Below are 20,465 nucleotides of genomic sequence, written 5' to 3'. Positions count from 1 at the left end.
GTGATAGGAATGAGGTGCAGTCAGTTTGTGCTTAGTAACTAACCTGAGGTTCTAGTAATCAGACAGTGAGCTAGGGAGCGAGAGGAGAAAACACCGGCTCTCAGGATGACGGAGAACTTACCAGGGATCAGGTGAGTTGGGGTCCTCAGTTCCCGATACTCGGGTAAGATCTCTATAGACCATTCATGTTACCTGGAGGAGATCTGGAGCTGATCCAATAAATCTGGGATTTTAGGGTTCCCAGTTATGCTTATCAAGTACCACACAGGCCATCCCTTCTTGGAGACAGTGATCAGGAAGAGAGAGAGAGAGAGAGAGAGAGTGTATATATATATATATATATATATATATATATATATATATATATATATATATATATATATATATATATATACATATACACACACACACACACACACACACACACACACACATATACTACCTCCCAACTGCCTCGATTTTGGTGGGACAGTCCCATTTTTCACGGTCTGTCCCACCTGCGGGTCGCAGTGTCCCGTGGTGTGGGGGGGGGGAGTTGGGAGGCAGAGCAGCGGTGAATAGATGCTGTGCGCATTCGCACAGCGTCTATTCCCCGACAGAGAGGGACAGGGGGCATAGCCAGCAGCTGAGCACTGTCCATGGCCCCACAGTGACAAAAGCGGGGTGTGTGGTTAGCGATCGCGGCGTTTGCAGTGAGGCCATGACCCCTTACCGCAAGGCCACACCCCCAAATTTGGGGCGAGTTACTTTTCCTGTGCATCAAAAATTGGGAGGTTTTATATATATATATATATATATATATATATATATATATATATATATATATTGCAATGAAAAAAAGAGGCGGCACTCTGGAGACTCTGGTGAAACGGTGAAATCTGTCACATGAGACTTTATCAACGTTTCGGGGTGCAAGCCCCCGTCTTCAGGACACACAGTGATCAAACAAGTGAAAAACACACATTTAAATACACTTACCAGGCGCGCTTCCAGCCGTCCTCTCCACACCGCTGCCCGGCTTCCGGACTCAGCGCTTCCGGTCAGGTGACCCCGGTCCGTGACGCGAGCTCCAGTGCCGTCATGCAGGAGGCGGGGGAGGCCGTTGCTATGGTGCGTGCTGTAAATACATAATATACACAAAAAATAATCGTGCAGTTATTAAGACAGGACAGGCAATCTGACGCCTGCCTGAAACATATTCATCATCTGTGAAAAAAAACTGAGCTAAAATACACCAAATACGATAGTGTAACCGTTACAAACCTAAAAACATTTGAATACAACAAATAAATACATGAAATTTGTCAGTTGTCTCCACCTAGTGAGTTCAGGAACCTGTCATACAGGAAAAACTATTCTAAACAACTCCGCATGTATTCAATACTCATTAAATGTCAGTATTTAATATACAATGATCAATAATCAAGGGGGAGGGCTCTTAAATAGACCTGTCACTAGAATCTATCATACTCATTAAATGTCAGTATTTAATATACAATGATCAATAATCAAGGGGGAGGGCTCTTAAATAGACCTGTCACTAGAATCTATCATACTCATTGTGCTTATTCGATGGACCCCAGGTTTAAAGCAAAACTGCTCATGCCCAGAGTCTCATTGAGTCCTCTGTATCCAGTGCAATTATCCATCTGGTTTCCAATGAATACATGCGGAGTTGTTTCTAATAGTTTTTCCTGTATGACAGGTTCCTGAACTCACTAGGTGGAGACAACTGACAAATTTCATGTATTTATTTGTTGTATTCAAATGTTTTTAGGTTTGTGACGGTTACACTATCGTATTTGGTGTATTTTAGCTCAGTTTTTTTTCCACAGAGGATGGATATGTTTCAGGCAGGCGTCAGATTGCCTGTCCTGTCTTAATAACTGCACGATTATTTTTTGTGTATATTATGTATTTACAGCACGCACCATAGCAACGGCCTCCCCCGCCTCCTGCATGACGGCACTGGAGCTCGCGTCACGGACCGGGGTCACCTGACCGGAAGCGCTGAGTCCGGAAGCCGGGCAGCGGTGTGGAGAGGACGGCTGGAAGCGCGCCTGGTAAGTGTATTTAAATGTGTGTTTTTCACTTGTTTGATCACTGTGTGTCCTGAAGACGGGGGCTTGCACCCCGAAACGTTGATAAAGTCTCACGTGACAGAGTTTACCGCTTCACCAGAGTCTCCAGAGTGCCGCCTCTTTTTTTCATTGCAATAGATATGCAGACTGTCGGGTCTGTCTGGGAGGGCACCGGAGCGTGAGCCTTGCTCAATCAGCCCACGGGAGAGTGCCAGACATATTTCTCCATTATATATATATATATATATATATATATATATTTATTTATTTATTTAGAGATGTGCAGCGGCACTTTTCTGGTTTGGTGTTTTGGTTCTGAATTGGTTTTGCCAAAGCCACCCTATCAGGTTTTGGATCTGGATTTTTTTTTAAAAAACATAAAAGCAGCTAAAATCACAGAATTTGGGGGTAATTTTGCACCTACGGTATTATTAACCTCAATAACATTAATTTCCCCTCATTTCCAGTCTATCCTGAACACCTCACAATATTGGTTTTAGACCAAAAGGTTGCACCAAGGTGGCTGTATGACTAAGCTAAGCGACACAAGTGTGCGGCACAAACACCTGGCCCATCTAGGAGTGGCACTGCACTGGCAGACAGGAGGGCACTTTTAAAAACTAGGCCCCAAACAGCACATCATGCAAAGCACAAAAAGAGGAGCAAGAGGGAATGGTCTTGGGACCTCCCACCAACCCACCCTTATGTTGTATAAGCTGGACATGCAGAGTTTAATAAACCCATAATTTCAGCGACAGGTGTTCCCCTGGAAAAAGCTCGCCAAGTTCTCGGAATCATAGCTAGCTACAGACATAACACCTCCATATTTGATGGCTTTTCACATTATGAGAAGAGGAAGAGGACAGTGTCAAGAAGGTGATTAAACATGAGAGTCACACGCAATCAGGAACAACACACAGGCTGTCTCCTCCACTCCTGTATTGGTGTGGAATGCAACTAAGCAAATATATAGTTACCACATTACTGGACAAACTGAAAAACTAGGGGCCAAAGACTCTGAATTTGTACCCCCCTTCTCTATTTTCAGAGATTAAGATAATCTCGGATTTAATGCTGGGATGCAAATAAACTGGTGTATACCACAGGATAAAGATTGGATAGTTTCCAGTCCACGGAGTCTGGAGACTTATTTTGCGAAAATCTCGTGGGTTTCTTTTTTTTATTTTCTTTTTTTATTTGCATTTTTATTTACATATTTTGTGGCAGATGCCTTAGTTTTGTTTTTCACAGCTCTCAGTTACACGCATGTGAACATTCCTGTGTGTCCCAGTTACATGCATGTGAGCATACCTGTGTGTCCCAGTTACACGCACGTGAGCATACCTGTGTGTCCCAGTTACACGCACGTGAGCATACCTGTGTGTCTTGTCTATTTTATTGTATTTTTAAATAAAGCAGCCCCTTAGATGTTTTAGCAGCCCTCCTGAGCCCCCACAGCAGCCCCGGATGGGGCAAGTAGATTTCGGGTCGGTTCGGTACAGTAGTAAGCAGGACTGTGCAGTGAATTTTTGTTATTGAGCCTCTGTCCTAATGGAGCTTACCACTCTACAGTCCAAACTAATTTCATACTACAAGTAGGACTGTGGGAGGAAGCAATGCTAACCTCTGTGCCCACAGCTTGCCTCAGGCTGGCAAGCCAGACATCTTCCTGGCTGTAAGACACCATGAGACTCCATACTGAACCTTATTCAGTAACTGTTTGTGCCTCACAGGAGCTCCTCGCCCATCTAGTGCTGCAGTGCAATGGAAAGCTGATGCAATGCAAGATCACTGAAACTCTGTTCTTCTAACACCGCAAGGTCTTGCGATAACCCTACATAGCCCTTAGAAAAAAAAACCTGTACAACAAATGTGCATCTTGTAAATAATCCCAAAATGTGAAACATTAATAATAAATCAAAATTAAGGTTGACTAATTGGAGCCATTCATTTGAGTGAGTCCCTAACATTAAATAATTGAGAAGAACCTATCTCTAATGCTCCGGCAGTAGCACTGGATTATGATTCTGTCTCTTCTGAGTCTGACTGACTTTGGCCACAAATGTGGGTTCATTGGAAAACACTTCGTCAAAATTGCATTTTCCATTTCAACCTTTGCGGCTATGTTTTCACAAAACTGTTTGTGATGTAGAAGCTTGTTTCCTATTCTGTACTAGGCTTTAATTTAAACCTATGATAAAGTACAGCAGCACCCCTGGACTGATAAGGCAGAGTGGCAGCACCCCATATAAAGCAGCAACCCTGAAATGATGTGGCAAAGAAAAGATGTGCAAGATGGAATTGTCCTTGGGCCCTCCCACCCACCCTTATGTTGTATAAACCGGACATGCACACTTTAACAAACCAATAATTTCAGCGACAGGGTCTGCAACAAGACTGTGACTGAAGTGATTGCTTTATTTGGGCACCCACCAAAAAAGAAGCAATTAATCTTTCCTTGCACAAACTGGCTCTACAGAGGCAAGATGTCGTCCTCATCATCAGATTCCCCCCCTTCAGTGTATACGTCCTTATCGAGAAATAATATTCAAACAAACCACAACATTTAGGTGTCTGTGGACTGCTTACGCTATTACTCAAAGTTTCTGAACTTGACACTGACTTATGATGAATGTGGTGACGTATAAGGGAGGATGTTCCTAGGTGGTTAACATCCTTCCACCCACTTATTATGGATTGAAAAAGGCAACAGATCATTTGACACCTGTTGTCTGGATTTGTGGAGAAATAATTCCACATGAAGAGGTGGCTTTTTTAATATTTTGCCCAGGCATGACAATGGGCTTTTTCATCCCATGGACAACAACGGTCTTTCACAGCACCCCTGTGTTTTACAGCATACAGGACAGTTCCAGCACATCTGTATTTTCACAGCACCCCTGTGTTTTACAGCATACAGGACAGTGCCAGCACACCTGTATTTTCACAGCACCCCTGTGTTTTACAGCATACAGGACAGTGCCAGCACACCTGTATTTTCACAGCACCCCTGTGTTTTACAGCATACAGGACAGTGCCAGCACATCTTTATTTTCACAGCACCCCTGTGTTTTACAGCATACAGGACAGTGCCAGCACACCTGTATTTTCACAGCACTCCTGTGTTTTACAGCATACAGGACAGTGCCAGCACACCTGTATTTTCACAGCACCCCTGTGTTTGACAGCATACAGGACAGTGCCAGCACACCTGTATTTTCACAACACCCCTGTAATTTTACAGCATACAAGATAGTGCAAGCACACCTGTATTTTCACAGCACCCCTGTGTTTGACAGCATACAGGACAGTGCCAGCACACCTGTATTTTCACAACACCCCTGTAATTTTACAGCATACAAGATAGTGCAAGCACACCTGTATTTTCACAGCGCCCCTGTGTTTTACAGCATACAGGACAGTGCCAGCACACCTGTATTTTCACAGCACCCCTGTGTTTTACAGCATACAGGACCGTGCCAGCACACCTGTATTTTCACAGCACCCCTGTGTTTTACAGCATACAGGACAGTGCCAGCACACCTGTATTTTCACAACACCCCTGTAATTTTACAGCATACAAGACAGGGCCAGTGTACATTTATTTTACTGCACCCCTGAACTGAACAACACAGTGACAGCCAGGACAGCAACACATGTACAGCTGCAGCACCCCTAACACCAGTGGCAGCCAGGACAGTACCCCTAACAGAACAGGACACCACAGTGACAGGAGGGCACCCCTACAGAGCACACACTGACCCCACCACCCACAGAGAGACAGAGGTCTGTCTCCCTCACTCTCCAAGTCCGGAGTGAAAATGGCTGCGACGCGCGGCTGTTTATATGAAATACAAAACCCGCAAGAATCCAACAGCGGGATGATGACGTTTTGCCTCATTCTGGGTTCCGAGTCTGAAAGGAATTCCTCAACTTGGATCGTGTAGTTTGGTTCTGTGAGAACCAAACCTGCTCGTCTCATATACATAATATAAATATTATAATACATACATACACACAAAATCACAGCACTCGCCACCCCAAAAGTGGGGTACATGACTGCACTTACCACTCATAGGATGGTGTGCATGTAGCAAATGACCACAAACTTAAAGAAATAAAAACAGAAAATTCACAGTGTCCCTGTGTTCTAGGCATCCTCTCTATATATCTGTCAGGTTCGGTCTGGTTTGTGTCCCCGGAGGGGGCGCTAGTGGGTCAGTGGAGGTAGGATGGAAGAAGTGAGGATACTGGATTGGATTCCTGCGCATGTGCACAATGTTGTTTATTAAGCAGAAAGATAAAACAATATGGCAGCAGGAATACTTGGAGAAATAAACAATAATAAATGCAATGGGTATGATGCAGTGTGGAAGCTGAGAGTCTATGGCAAAACAGTGAGAGTCTATGGCAATATGCTGGTATGGGAACCAGAGATGATAAACACGTGGAGCCAGCAGAGGTGATGATAATGGTAGCAAACCTGGTAGCAGATGAAGAAGACTTGATGCAGGGTTCACAGTGCTATTGGAAAGCACAGGCAGCTTGCAAGCTGATTCACAGGTGAGGTGATGAGCTGCACCTGGAGATGGAGTCTCTACAGCTGAGGCTGAAGCACACTGTGTTGGAGTTTGATGTGAAGCCTGTAAATGAATGCAGGAATTGCTGATGCTTGTAGTTCCACGGAGCTGTAGTAGGATAACCAGGAACACGGAGTAACAAGCAGGTAACCAGGAACACGGGGATCTGGAGACTGGAACACAGGAACTTACACACTGAATGCAGCAGGAGAGCTGGAGTGGTTGCTGGAACTTGTAGTTCCACAGGAACTTGCACACTGAATGTCGCAGGAGAGCTGGAGGGGTTGCTGGAACTTGTAGTTCCACAGGAACACAGGAACAACTGGAAACTGGAACAGCTGGGAACTGGAACAGCTGGGACCTGTTGTTCCACAGGTCTAATACACAAGGAAATCTCTGTAGACAGAGGATTGCAAACAGGAGCCGCCTGTTCACGGGATGTGACGTGTAGGAGAGTTGGAGTGGTTGCTGGAACTTGTAGTTCCACAGGAACACCGGAACTGCTGGAAACTGGAACGTAACTGGAACAGCTGGGACCTGTTGTTCCACAGGTCTAATACACAAGGATCTCTGAAGACAGAGGACTGCAAACAGGAGACGCCTGTTCACAGAATGTGACTTGTTGTCCAAGGCGATGTGAGAGAGCCACAAACTGGAAGTTATACCTCCTGCCCAGCAGTGATTGGACACAAACTGCAGGCGGAGATACTAGCTGGATTAGGTGTCCAGATCAGCTGTGAGTTAGCTGAAGCACTCCAGGCTGCAGAGGACTGAAAACTAGAACTGGAACAGAACTGAACTGCTGGAACCTGTAGTTCCACAGCAGTGATGCGATGAAAAATGCAGATTCCTGACAGTACCCCCTCTTTTATGGGTGGGCACCGAACACCCACGCTGGAACTTGGAGGAACCTTGAAAAAGAACTTAGGAAAACACAAAAGCAGAGGTCCTCAAAAGTCTTCCCAACTTTCATCTTCAGAAGACAGATTCTCCTCGTCAGAACAAGTAGACCATTCAGGGTCATTTGAGACAGGTTTTACTTCCTGGAAGAAGGCATAACTCGGAAGGAAAGAACCCCCCATAATGTAACTTGAGTCGTCATCAACAAACTCACTTTCAGAGTCAGAGTCCAGGTCTAGTGTGGTCACGGGCGCCTTTTGTTTAGGAATAACAGTATCTGAGACAACCTGTGGACCAGTAGATTTGAAGCTATATGAGACACCAGGACTAGGGTTTACGGCAGCATAGCCAACACTTACGTCAACAGATGGTAGACTTTGAACTGGTTCTGGAGCTCTCCAATTCCTGTAATTCTTGAAATCTCTGATACATTGATTCAACAGAACCTGTTCATGTTTGGAAGGAGTTGAGTCGAAAAACTGAGAACTGGAAGACTGATCAGATGTTGAATCCGGGGAGTCAATACTTTCAGAAGTGTTGCTGTAGGATGGAGACACGGGAGTATATGCAACTTTCAAATCTGAAGTCTGAGAACCTTGTCTTGACTTTGCAGCTTGGAAATCTTTAATAGCTTGGTCTAATGTATCCTGATCTTGCATAGACAGAGATGTTGGAGAGGATTTAGCAGTAGACAAACTGTTGACAAATTGGCTAGAATGCCCAGATGACTCTGAATGCATAAACTTTGGAGCAAACTCCTGTTTTACGGCTTCGCAGAAAGCGGGAAGATCACTCAGTAACGGATCTTTAGATTCAATGAGAGGATTCGCCCAGTCCAGTGCTCTACCTTTGAAGAACAGGAGGAAGTATCTGATTGCATTGGCTGGAGAAATAGTCACTGAAGGTTCAGACTCCGTAAAAGCGAGGTATTGGCTCGCCACTGCACGAAACTGAGCATAGTCACCATCAAAGTAGACTGGAGCTTTTGTATCTGGTGGACACTTGGAAGGCTGAATGTCAGATGAAGTCTCGGAAGACAATGTAGGACACTTGAGAGTTGAGGACTGGAATAAGCATTCAAAAGCAAGAGTAGAATCAACTTGAAATGCTCGAGGGTGGAGAGAGGACGTCATCTCCTGGATTGACTGACTGGAATTCTCTGCTGAGGTTGACAGAACGCTAGAAGCTTCATCTTGGGGTGAGATGCGTAGAGCCTCCATCTGGGTTGAGGCAACTGCAATATCTGCAAGAACTGTAGACTCTGGACAAAGCGACAGGAGTTGCTTACTTGAAACACTGGAGAGAACCACACCGGGTTCAGAGGAACTGGAATCGGCAGGAACCGACGAAAACTTTGGACAAACGGATGGAACAGGGATTTGTCCAGGACTACTTGAATTGACTTGAACTGTAAGAGGCTGATCTGGACAGAAGGATGGGACCGGATTGGGTCCAGATAAGCTTGAACCGGCTGGAACCGGATTTGATATGAAGAGACTGGAATCGGCTGGAACCGAAGGAGTCCTCGGAGTGACGGATAGGACCGGATTTGATCCGAGGATGCTGGAATCGGCTGGAACCGAAGGAGGTAGCTCAGCATTGGAAACAGAGCTACTCGGGCTGGCTGGAACCAGTGGAGACTTTGGACCGACGGCTGGAACCGGGCTAGGTCCATTGACACTTGACTCTGTATAGACAGAATCCGGATGTTCTGATGATCCCTCTTGGAGTGGTACTGAGCTGGTAGCACTCTCTGAAGTTGGCAAACAAAAGTTCATGTCTGTATCTGTGGCTTTAAGAATTCCTCCTGGGATCTTGGCCCTGGATTCCTCACTTGAGGCTGAAACTCCAAAGACCCCTCCTGGGGTTAATAGATCAGACACACTTCTTTGAGCTGCATGCCCGGATGCCACTTCTGGAACCTGAACATCAGATGCCCCACCTGGGGCTGTAGACACAGACGCCCCTTCTCGGGCTGTAGGCACGGATGCCCCTTCTCGGGCTGTAGGTACGGATGCCCCTTCTCGGGCTGTAGGCACGGATGCCCCTTCTCGGGCTGTAGGCACGGATGCCCCTTCTCGGGCTGTAGGCACGGATGCCCCTTCTCGGGCTGTAGGCACGGATGCCCCTTCTCGGGCTGTAGGCACGGATGCCCCTTCTCGGGCTATAGGCACAGATGCCCCTTCTCGGGCTGTAGGCACAGACGCCCCTTCTCGGGCTGTGGGCACAGAAACTACTTTAGTTATGGGTAACATAGATAGTCTCTGTTGATTTCTGAACTTGGTATTGGGTCTATTTGTCACAGGACCCCAATCGTAGACTTTTTGGACACTCCTGTCCCGGGTAAAGGAACTTGAAACTGTAGAGGATACGTTGGAAGGTTTGCAGGTGAAAACACTGTGATGTTGGGACCTGTCACCAACTTTTGAGTTGCGGAAGGAACAGTCCTTAATAAGATGACTAGAACTCCCACAGTAAAAGCAGAGATGAAGCTGCTTGCGATGGCGGCGTTCAGCTTCCGTGAGTTTGGAGCGCGGGTAGCTCTGGAATCTGCCCTCTCTCTGCATAGGAGGAGAGACTTGAGTTTGTAGGAAGCTTGACACGGAGGTCGCACTAGTCTCAATACATTGAGCAGTACTCTTCACAGCGTTTAAAGCACCACCCAGGATTTCTGGCATCATTGGAATGATTTTTGTTAGAAGACTTTGAAGTTGTTCCAATAGATGATAAAGAGTGCTTATTGGTTCAGAGTTCACAGCAGACAACAAAGGAGTCTTGAAGCTTTCAAAGGAGGAAGTCGCTCTCTCAGGAGAGTTAGCTGTGAAGGGACTGCCATAGGACTGACTTGAGCAAGATCCATCCACAGGAACGGATTGTGCAGGGAAAGTTAAAATGACTGGAGCAGGAGTGACTTGAACAGGAACTGGAGAAACGACAGAACTTGGAAGGGATTGCTGCAAGGTATCCAAACGGATAGACATTCCCTGTAGAAACTGGAACATCTGCTGCTGCGCAGCCTCTTGACCATCCAAACGGGAGACCAGATTTGGTAAGGCCCCTGACCCCACATTCTGACCACCATCCGAGTCCATGGGCCTTGGACAAACTGTCAGGTTCGGTCTGGTTTGTGTCCCCGGAGGGGGCGCTAGTGGGTCAGTGGAGGTAGGATGGAAGAAGTGAGGATACTGGATTGGATTCCTGCGCATGTGCACAATGTTGTTTATTAAGCAGAAAGATAAAACAATATGGCAGCAGGAATACTTGGAGAAATAAACAATAATAAATGCAATGGGTATGATGCAGCGTGGAAGCTGAGAGTCTATGGCAAAACAGTGAGAGTCTATGGCAATATGCTGGTATGGGAACCAGAGATGATAAACACGTGGAGCCAGCAGAGGTGATGATAATGGTAGCAAACCTGGTAGCAGATGAAGAAGACTTGATGCAGGGTTCACAGTGCTATTGGAAAGCACAGGCAGCTTGCAAGCTGATTCACAGGTGAGGTGATGAGCTGCACCTGGAGATGGAGTCTCTACAGCTGAGGCTGAAGCACACTGTGTTGGAGTTTGATGTGAAGCCTGTAAATGAATGCAGGAATTGCTGATGCTTGTAGTTCCACGGAGCTGTAGTAGGATAACCAGGAACACGGAGTAACAAGCAGGTAACCAGGAACACGGGGATCTGGAGACTGGAACACAGGAACTTACACACTGAATGCAGCAGGAGAGCTGGAGTGGTTGCTGGAACTTTTAGTTCCACAGGAACTTGCACACTGAATGTCGCAGGAGAGCTGGAGGGGTTGCTGGAACTTGTAGTTCCACAGGAACACAGGAACAACTGGAAACTGGAACAGCTGGGAACTGGAATAGCTTGGACCTGTTGTTCCACAGGTCTAATACACAAGGAAATCTCTGTAGACAGAGGATTGCAAACAGGAGCCGCCTGTTCACGGGATGTGACGTGTAGGAGAGTTGGAGTGGTTGCTGGAACTTGTAGTTCCACAGGAACACCGGAACTGCTGGAAACTGGAACGTAACTGGAACAGCTGGGACCTGTTGTTCCACAGGTCTAATACACAAGGATCTCTGAAGACAGAGGACTGCAAACAGGAGACGCCTGTTCACAGAATGTGACTTGTTGTCCAAGGCGATGTGAGAGAGCCACAAACTGGAAGTTATACCTCCTGCCCAGCAGTGATTGGACACAAACTGCAGGCGGAGATACTAGCTGGATTAGGTGTCCAGATCAGCTGTGAGTTAGCTGAAGCACTCCAGGCTGCAGAGGACTGAAAACTAGAACTGGAACAGAACTGAACTGCTGGAACCTGTAGTTCCACAGCAGTGATGCGATGAAAAATGCAGATTCCTGACAATATCTATTTATCTCTATTTCTCTCTACATATTTGATGAGGACACCTAGAACACAGGCATACTGATTTTAGAGGACAGAGGGATATGATAGATAAGTAATAATAGCGATCAGGAAGGCAGTATGTATATAAGAGAGGACACCTAGAACATGAGGACACTGTGATATTAGAGGAGAGAAGGACAGAGGGGATATGATAGATATGTAATAATAGGGATCAGGAAGACAATAAGTATATAACAGGACACCTAGAACATGGGGACACTGTGATATTAGAGGAGAGAAGGACAGAGGGATATGATAGATAAGTAATAATAGGGATCAGGAAGGCAGTATATATATATATATAAGAGGACACCTAGAACATGAGGACACTGTGATATTATAGGAGAGAAGGACAGAGGGATATGATAGATAAGTAATAATAGGGATCAGGAAGGCAGTATATATATATATATATATATATATATATATATAAGAGGACACCTAGAACATGAGGACACTGTGATATTAGAGGAGAGAAGGACAGAGGGATATGATAGATAAGTAATAATAGGGATCAGGAAGGCAGTATATATATAAGAGGACACCTAGAACATGAGGACACTGATATTAGAGGAGAGAAGGACAGAGGGATATGATAGATAAGTAATAATAGGGATCAGGAAGGCAGTATGTATATAAGAGGACACCTAGAACATGAGGACACTGTGATATTAGAGGAGAGAAGGACAGAGGGATATGATAGATAAGTAATAACAGGGATCAGGAAGGCAGTATGTATATAAGAGGATACCTAGAACATGAGGACACTGTGATATTAGAGGAGAGAAGGACAGAGGGATATGATAGATAAGTAATAATAGGGATCAGGAAGGCAGTATGTATATAAGAGACACCTAGAACATGGGGACACTGTGATATTAGAGGAGAGAAGGATAGAGGGATAAGATAGATAATAATAGGGATCAGGAAGGCAGTATGTATATAAGAGGACACCTAGAACATGAGGACACTGTGCTATTAGAGGAGAGAAGGACAGAGGCATATGATAGATAAGTAATAACAGGGATCAGGAAGGCAGTATGTATATAAGAGGACACCTAGAACATGAGGACAATGTGATATTAGAGGAAAGAAGGACAGAGGGATATGATACATAAGTAATAATAGGGAACAGGAAGGCAGTATGTATATAAGAGACACATAGAACATGAGGACACTGTGATATTAGAAGAGAGAAGGACAGAAGGATATCATAGATAAGTAATAATAGGGATCAGGAAGGCAGTATGTATATAAGAGGACACCTAGAACATGAGGACAATGTGATATTAGAGGAAAGAAGGACAGAGGGATATGATACATAAGTAATAATAGGGAACAGGAAGGCAGTATGTATATAAGAGACACATAGAACATGAGGACACTGTGATATTAGAAGAGAGAAGGACAGAAGGATATCATAGATAAGTAATAATAGGGATCAGGAAGGCAGTATGTATATAAGAGGACACCTAGAACATGGAGACACTGTGATATTAGAGGAGAGAAGGACAGAGGGATATGATAGATAAGTAATAATAGGGAACAGGAAGGCAGTATGTATATAAGAGGATACCTAGAACATGAGGACACTGATATTAGAGGAGAGAAGGACAGAGGGATACGACAAGTAATAATAATAGGGATCAAGAAGGCAGTATGTATATAAGAGGACACCTAGAACATGGAGACACTGTGATATTAGAGGAGAGAAGGACAGAGGGATATGATAGATAAGTAATAATAGGGATCAGGAAGGCAGTATGTATATAAGAGGACACCTAGAACATGGGGACACTGTGATATTAAAGGAGAGAAGGACAGAGGGATATGATAGATAATAATAGGGATCCGGAAGGCAGTATGTATATAAGAGGACACCTAGAACATGGAGACACTGTGATATTAGAGGAGAGAAGAACAGAGGGATATGATAGATAAGTAATAATAGGGATCAGGAAGGCAGTATGTATATAAGAGGATACCTAGAACATGGGGACACTGTGATATTAGAGGAGAGAAGGACAGAGGGATATGATAGATAAGTAATACTAGGGATCCGGAAGGCAGTATGTATATAAGAGGACACCTAGAACATGGAGACACTGTGATATTAGAGGAGAGAAGGACAGATGGAATATGATAGATAAGTAATAATAGGGATCAGGAAGGCAGTATGTATATAAGAGGATACCTAGAACATGAGGACACTGTGATATTAGAGGAGAAAGGACAGAGGGATATGATAGATAAGTAATAATAGGGATCAGGAAGGCAGTATGTATATAAGAGGATACCTAGAACATGAGGACACTGTGATATTAGAGGAGAGAAGGACAGAGGGAAACGACAAGTAATAATAGGGATCAGGAAGGCAGTATGTATATAAGAGGATACCTAGAACATGAGGACACTGTGATATTAGAGGAGAGAAGGACAGAGGGCTATAATAGATAAGTAATAATAGGGATCAAGAAGGCAGTATGTATATAAGAGGACACCTAGAACATGGGGACACTGATATTAGAGGAGAGAAGGACAGAGGGATGATAGAAAAGTAATAATAGGGATCAGGAAGGCAGTATGTATATAAGAGACATCTAGAACATGGGGACACTGTGATATTAGAGGAGAGAAGGACAGAGGGATATGATAGATAATAATAGGGATCAGGAAGGCAGTATGTATATAAGAGACACCTAGAACATGCGGACACTGTGATATTAGAGGAGAGAAGGACAGAGTGATATGATAGATAAGTAATAATAGGGATCAGGAAGGCAGTATGTATATAAGAGGACACCTAGAACATGGGGACACTGTGATATTAGAGGAGAGAAGGACAGAGGGGATATGATAGATAAGTAATAATAGGGATCAGGAAGGCAGTATGTATATAAGAGGACACCTAGAACATTGGGACACTGTGATATTAGAGGAGAGAAGGACAGAGGGATATGATAGATAAGTAATAATAGGGATCAGGAAGGCAGTATGTATATAAGAGGACACCTAGAACATGGGGACACTGTGATATTAGAGGAGAGAAGGACAGAGGGGATATGATAGATAAGTAATAATAGGGATCAGGAAGGCAGTATGTATATAAGAGGACACCTAGAACATGGGGACACTGTGATATTAGAGGAGAGAAGGACAGAGGGGATATGATAGATATGTAATAATAGGGATCAGGAAGGCAGTATGTATATAATAGGACACCTAGAACATGAGGACACTGATATTAGAGGAGAGAAGGACAGAGGGGATATGATAGCTATGTAATAATAGGGATCAGGAAGGCAGTATGTATATAAGAGGACACCTAGAACATGGGGACACTGTGATATTAGAGGAGAGAAGGACAGAGGGATATGATATGATAGATAAGTAATAATAGGGATCAGGAAGGCAGTATGTATATAAGAGGACACCTAGAACATGGGGACACTGTGATATTAGAGGAGAGAAGGACAGAGGGGATATGATAGATATGTAATAATAGGGATCAGGAAGGCAGTATGTATATAAGAGACACCTAGAACATGAGGTCACTGTGATATTAGAGGCTATAAGGACAGAGGGATATGATAGATAAGTAATAACAGGGATCAAGAAGGCAGTATGTATATAATAGGACACCTAGAACATGAGGACACTGTGATATTAGAGGCTATAAGGACAGAGGGATATGATAGATAAGTAATAATAGGGATCAGGAAGGCAGTATGTATATAATAGGACACCTAGAACATGGGGACACTGTGATATTAGAGGAGAGAAGGACAGAGGGATATGATAGATAAGTAATAATAGGGATCAGGAAGGCAGTATGTATATAATAGGACACCTAGAACATGAGGACACTGTGATATTAGAGGAGAGAAGGACAGAGGGATATGATAGATAAGTAATAATAGGGATCAGGAAGGCAGTATGTATATAATAGGACACCTAGAACATGGGGACACTGTGATATTAGAGGAGAGAAGGACAGAGGGATATGATAGATAAGTAATAATAGGGATCAGGAAGGCAGTATGTATATAAGAGGACACCTAGAACATGGGGACACTGTGATATTAGAGGGATGTCCTTAAGATAGCTTATAGGGACTAAGGCCATAAACTAAAAAAAAGGACATGTAAGGTAAATTTCTCCGAAATATTACCATTGCCACGCACTAGCCCAGGGAGACAGAGGGAAATTAGGGAGGTAAATGTGTGGCTCAGAGACTGGTGTAGGAAAGAGGGGTTTGTGTTGTTGGAACACTGGGCGGTCTTCTCAGGTAGGAGCCATCTTTTTTCTCGTGATGGATTGCACCTGAATGAGGAAGGGGCTGCGGTGCTGGGGGGTAGCATGGTTAGTAGGTTGGAGGAGCTTTTAAACTAGGAGCCTGGGGGGAGGGTTTAGCTAGAAACTATGGGTCATGCAGCGAGTATAGTAGGGAAGGTGGTAGTGAGATAAATGGGGGTGGAGAAGGGGGAAGGGAAAGTGCAGCCGGTAAGAATATTTACATGGGTTCTATTAAGGGTGTTAAGAAAGGTATTGCTAAAGCATTAAATAATAACAATTATGTGTCATCATTACAGACTATAGAAAATGTTGTACGGGACTTAAGGGAAAATACTTATGTCAGGACGGTGATTTTAGATGGGAACATTGGGTTGACCAAAGAGAAAAGTAAGGTGAGCAATACTAAGTGCGGTGGGGATGGAGAGGGAGCGAGAAGGACAGTCTATCAGTAACTTTACGGATGCACTAGTTAACCAGGATGGGAAATCTTTAGGAAAACAAACGAATAAAGGAACCGATAAACTAAAATGTATGCTTGCAAACGCAAGAAGTCTAGCAGGTAAAATGGGGGAATTGGAATTGTTAGCATCAAAGGCTGAGTATGACATTATAGGTATAACGGAAACATGGTGGGACGACTCTCACGACTGGTTTGCTAACCTGGAGGGGTATTCTCTTTTCAGGAGGGACAGGGCTAACAAAAGAGCAGGAGGTGTATGTCTTTATGTTAAACCATCACTTAAACCATACCTAAAGGAGGTTATCTATGAGGAGACTGGCGATAATGTGGAGTCACTATGGGTAGAAATCTCAAGTGGGGGAATTGATGCAAAAAATCTAGTCATAGGTACGTGCTACAAACAGCCGGATATTAGCATACATGAGGAAGAACTATTGCAGCAAATCAAAACAGCTGCGGGATTGGGGGACATCCTTGTCATTGGGGATTTTAATTACCCGGATATAAACTGGAGTAACAATTCATGTGCTAATGCGAGGGGCAGCAGGTTCTTAAATATGTTTAGGGATCACTACTTGTCTCAATTAGTCGAGGACCCAACTAGGGGTAAAACTACCCTGGATCTAGTAATTAATAATAATGTGGACATTATATCAAACACTAAAGTTGGGGAGACTTTGGGTAACAGTGATCACTATATGATCACATTCGACATCAGTTTCAGGAAACATAGCTACAGGGGTTCCACCAAAACTTTTAACTTTAGGAAGGCTAATTTCAGTATGCTTAGATGTGCACTTAATGACATAGAGTGGGAGGTTCTGTTTAATAACAAGAACACTTCGGAAATGTGGGATGTTTTAAAAGGGTTGCTGGATAGCAATATTCCATCATTTTATTCCCATGGGCAGTAAACGCAGGAGTATTAAACTCAAACCGATGTGGCTTAACAAAAAGGTTAAGGCAGAAGTGAATTTAAAAAAAAAATGGGCTTTCAAAGCATTTCAATCTAATGGAAAGGATGAGTCTTTCAAGTATTACAAGGAGTGTAATAAGAAATGCAAAAAAGCAATAAGAGCAGCTAAAATAGAAAATGAAAAGCTAATCGCTATAGAGAGTAAAAACCAATCCTAAAACATTTTTTAAATTCATAAATGGTAAAAGGTTAAAAAAGGAGAATATAGGTCCATTAAAAGATGAATTAGGAGAATTGATAAATGATGACGAAATAAAAGCGGAAATACTGAAAAAATTATTTTCATCAGAATTCACCAGTGAAGAACTGATGGTGGGAGTAGAGCATAACAATTGTGACAGTAATGATTCATGGTTAGATACTTGTTTAAGCAAAGAAGTAGTCCGAGAGAGACTAAGCAAAATTAAGATTAATAAATCACCTGGTCCTGATGGACTTCACCCGAGGGTTCTTATGGAGCTTATGGATATAGCTTATCTAGACTTTAGTAAGGCTTATGACACAGTTCCACATCGCAGACTGCTAAATAAACTTGAAAGTTTGGGATTGGATATTAGGATTATTGAATGGATAAGATCTTGGTTGAAGGATCGAAAACAGAGAGTTGTGGTAAATGGAGTGCATTCACAGGAGGGAAATGTTACCAGTGGAGTACCCCAGGGATCTGTACTTGGACCAGTGCTTTTTAATATCTTTATTGGTGACATTGCAAATGGCATTAAAGGGAAAGTATGCCTTTTTGCAGATGACACAAAGGTATGCAACAGGGTAGACACACCAGGTGGGGTAAAACAAATGATTGAGGATCTAGGTAGACTAGAGGAATGGTCAAGAGTCTGGCAATTACAGTTTAATGCCAAAAAATGCAAAATCATGCATTTGGGTCTCAAAAATCCTAAAGCTAAATACAGTATTAATGGCACTATACTGGAAACTACTGAGGAGGAAAGGGATCTAGGAGTCACTATTTCAGATGACTTAAAAGCAGGTAAGCAATGTAACAAGGCAATGAGGAAGGCTAGTCAGATGCTTGGCTGCATTGGGAGAGGAATCAGCAGCAGAAAGAAAGAAGTAATAATGCCACTGTATAGGTCATTGGTACGGCCTCATATAGAATACTGTATTCAGTTCTGGAGGCCATATCTTCAAAAGGATATTAATACATTAGAAACTGTACAAAGGAGGGCAACTAAAATGGTGCATGGCCTACATCACAAAACATACCCAGAAAGACTAAGAAATCTCAATATGTATAGTTTGGAGCAGAGAAGGGAAAGGGGGGACATGATAGAGACTGTCACATATATCAAGGGTTTTAACAAAGTCCAGGAGGGAAACATTCTCCAAATGAAGAGAAGCAATAGGACACGAGGACATGCACTGAGACTGGAGGGGGGGAGGTTCAGGGGAAATTTGCAGAAAAATTATTTCACAGAAAGGGTAGTGGACAAGTGGAATAGCCTCCCATCAGAGGTGGTAGAGGCTAAGACAGTAGAGCAATTTAAACATGCATGGGATAGACATAAGGATATCCTTACAAAGAAATAAGGATCAAATAAGGTTAGTGATAAAAAAAAAAAAAAAATAAGGGGCAGACTAGATGGGCCAAGTGGTTCTTATCTGCCGACAAATTCTATGTTTCTATGTTTCTAGTTCACAACTAGCATGACCCCTATACTTGATTTTCAATAGTTCAATTAGATCAGGCAGGGTACCGAAGGATTGGTGTATAGCTGAGGTAGTGCCATTATTTAAAAAGGATCCAAAAATCTTCTGGGAAACTACAGACCAGTTAGTTTAACATCTATAGTGGGGAAAATATTGGAAGGAATTCTAAGGGACTTCATACAGGAGTATCTAAAGTCTGCTAGGATTATTAGCAAGAACCAGCATGGGTTTGTGAGGGACAGGTCATGTCAGCCTAACTTAATTCGCTTCTACGAGGAAGTGAGCAATAATCTTGATCAAGGAAAAGCAGTGGATGTGGTCTTCCTAGATTTTGCAAAGGCCTTCGATACCGTTCCTCACAGGAGACTGATGATCAAATTAAAGGAGATTGGCCTACGAAAAACTATTTGCACATGGATAAGCAGCTGGTTGGATAGCAGGGTACAGCGAGTAGGGGTCAACGGGAAGTCCTCAACCTGGTCCCCAGTAGTCAGCAGAATACCCCAAGGGTCCGTACTCGGACCACTACTGTTCACCATATTTATCAATGACCTAGAAATAGGCCTGGAAGGCACAGTGCCAATCTTTGCAGATGATACTAAACTGTGTAAGGTAATTAGTTCAGAATTGGATGTGGAGTCCTTGCAGAAAGATCTATCTAAACTTGAACTCTGGGCGTCTAAATGGAAAATGAGGTTCAATACAGACAAATGCAAGGTTATGCATTTTGAGACTAAAAACAAACTTGCATCCTACATATTAAATGGGGAATGCCTGGGGGAAACAGAGTTGGAAAAAGATTTGGGGGTACTCATTGATAATAGGCTTAATAACCATACACAATGTCAAAACGCAGTAAAGAAGGCAAGTAAGGTGCTAGCGTGCATAAATAGGGGAATTGAGACAAGGGACTCGGATGTAATCATGTCGCTGTATAAGGCATTGGTACGTCCGCACCTGGAATATTGTGTTCAGTTTTGGGCACCATTGTATAAAAAAGACATCAGTGAACTCGAAAGTGTTCAAAGGCGAGCTACTAAATTGATTAAAGGCCTAGAAGGACTGGACTATAAGGAAAGACTTACTAGGC

The 20,465-nt window shown here is 43.5% G+C and overlaps 1 protein-coding gene across 1 annotated transcript in view; it reads left to right on the top strand.

Moving 5' to 3' along the window:
* Positions 1-48: 48 nt before the first annotated feature.
* Positions 49-20,465, top strand: part of LOC134983044 (high affinity cGMP-specific 3',5'-cyclic phosphodiesterase 9A-like) — a gene marked incomplete at its 3' end in the record, with an annotated part of 122,392 nt that continues 101,975 nt past the window's right edge. Inside the window, exon 1 of the mRNA XM_063948743.1 lies at positions 49-131. Coding sequence (XP_063804813.1) covers positions 106-131 — 26 coding nt within the window. The remainder of the gene's footprint in view (positions 132-20,465) is intronic.

This window comes from Pseudophryne corroboree, assembly GCF_028390025.1.
Source record: "Pseudophryne corroboree isolate aPseCor3 chromosome 2 unlocalized genomic scaffold, aPseCor3.hap2 SUPER_2_unloc_2, whole genome shotgun sequence".
Lineage (NCBI taxonomy): Eukaryota > Metazoa > Chordata > Amphibia > Anura > Myobatrachidae > Pseudophryne > Pseudophryne corroboree.
The sequence above is the reverse complement of the archived record's forward strand: the minus strand, read 5'-3'. Positions and strand labels throughout refer to the sequence as shown.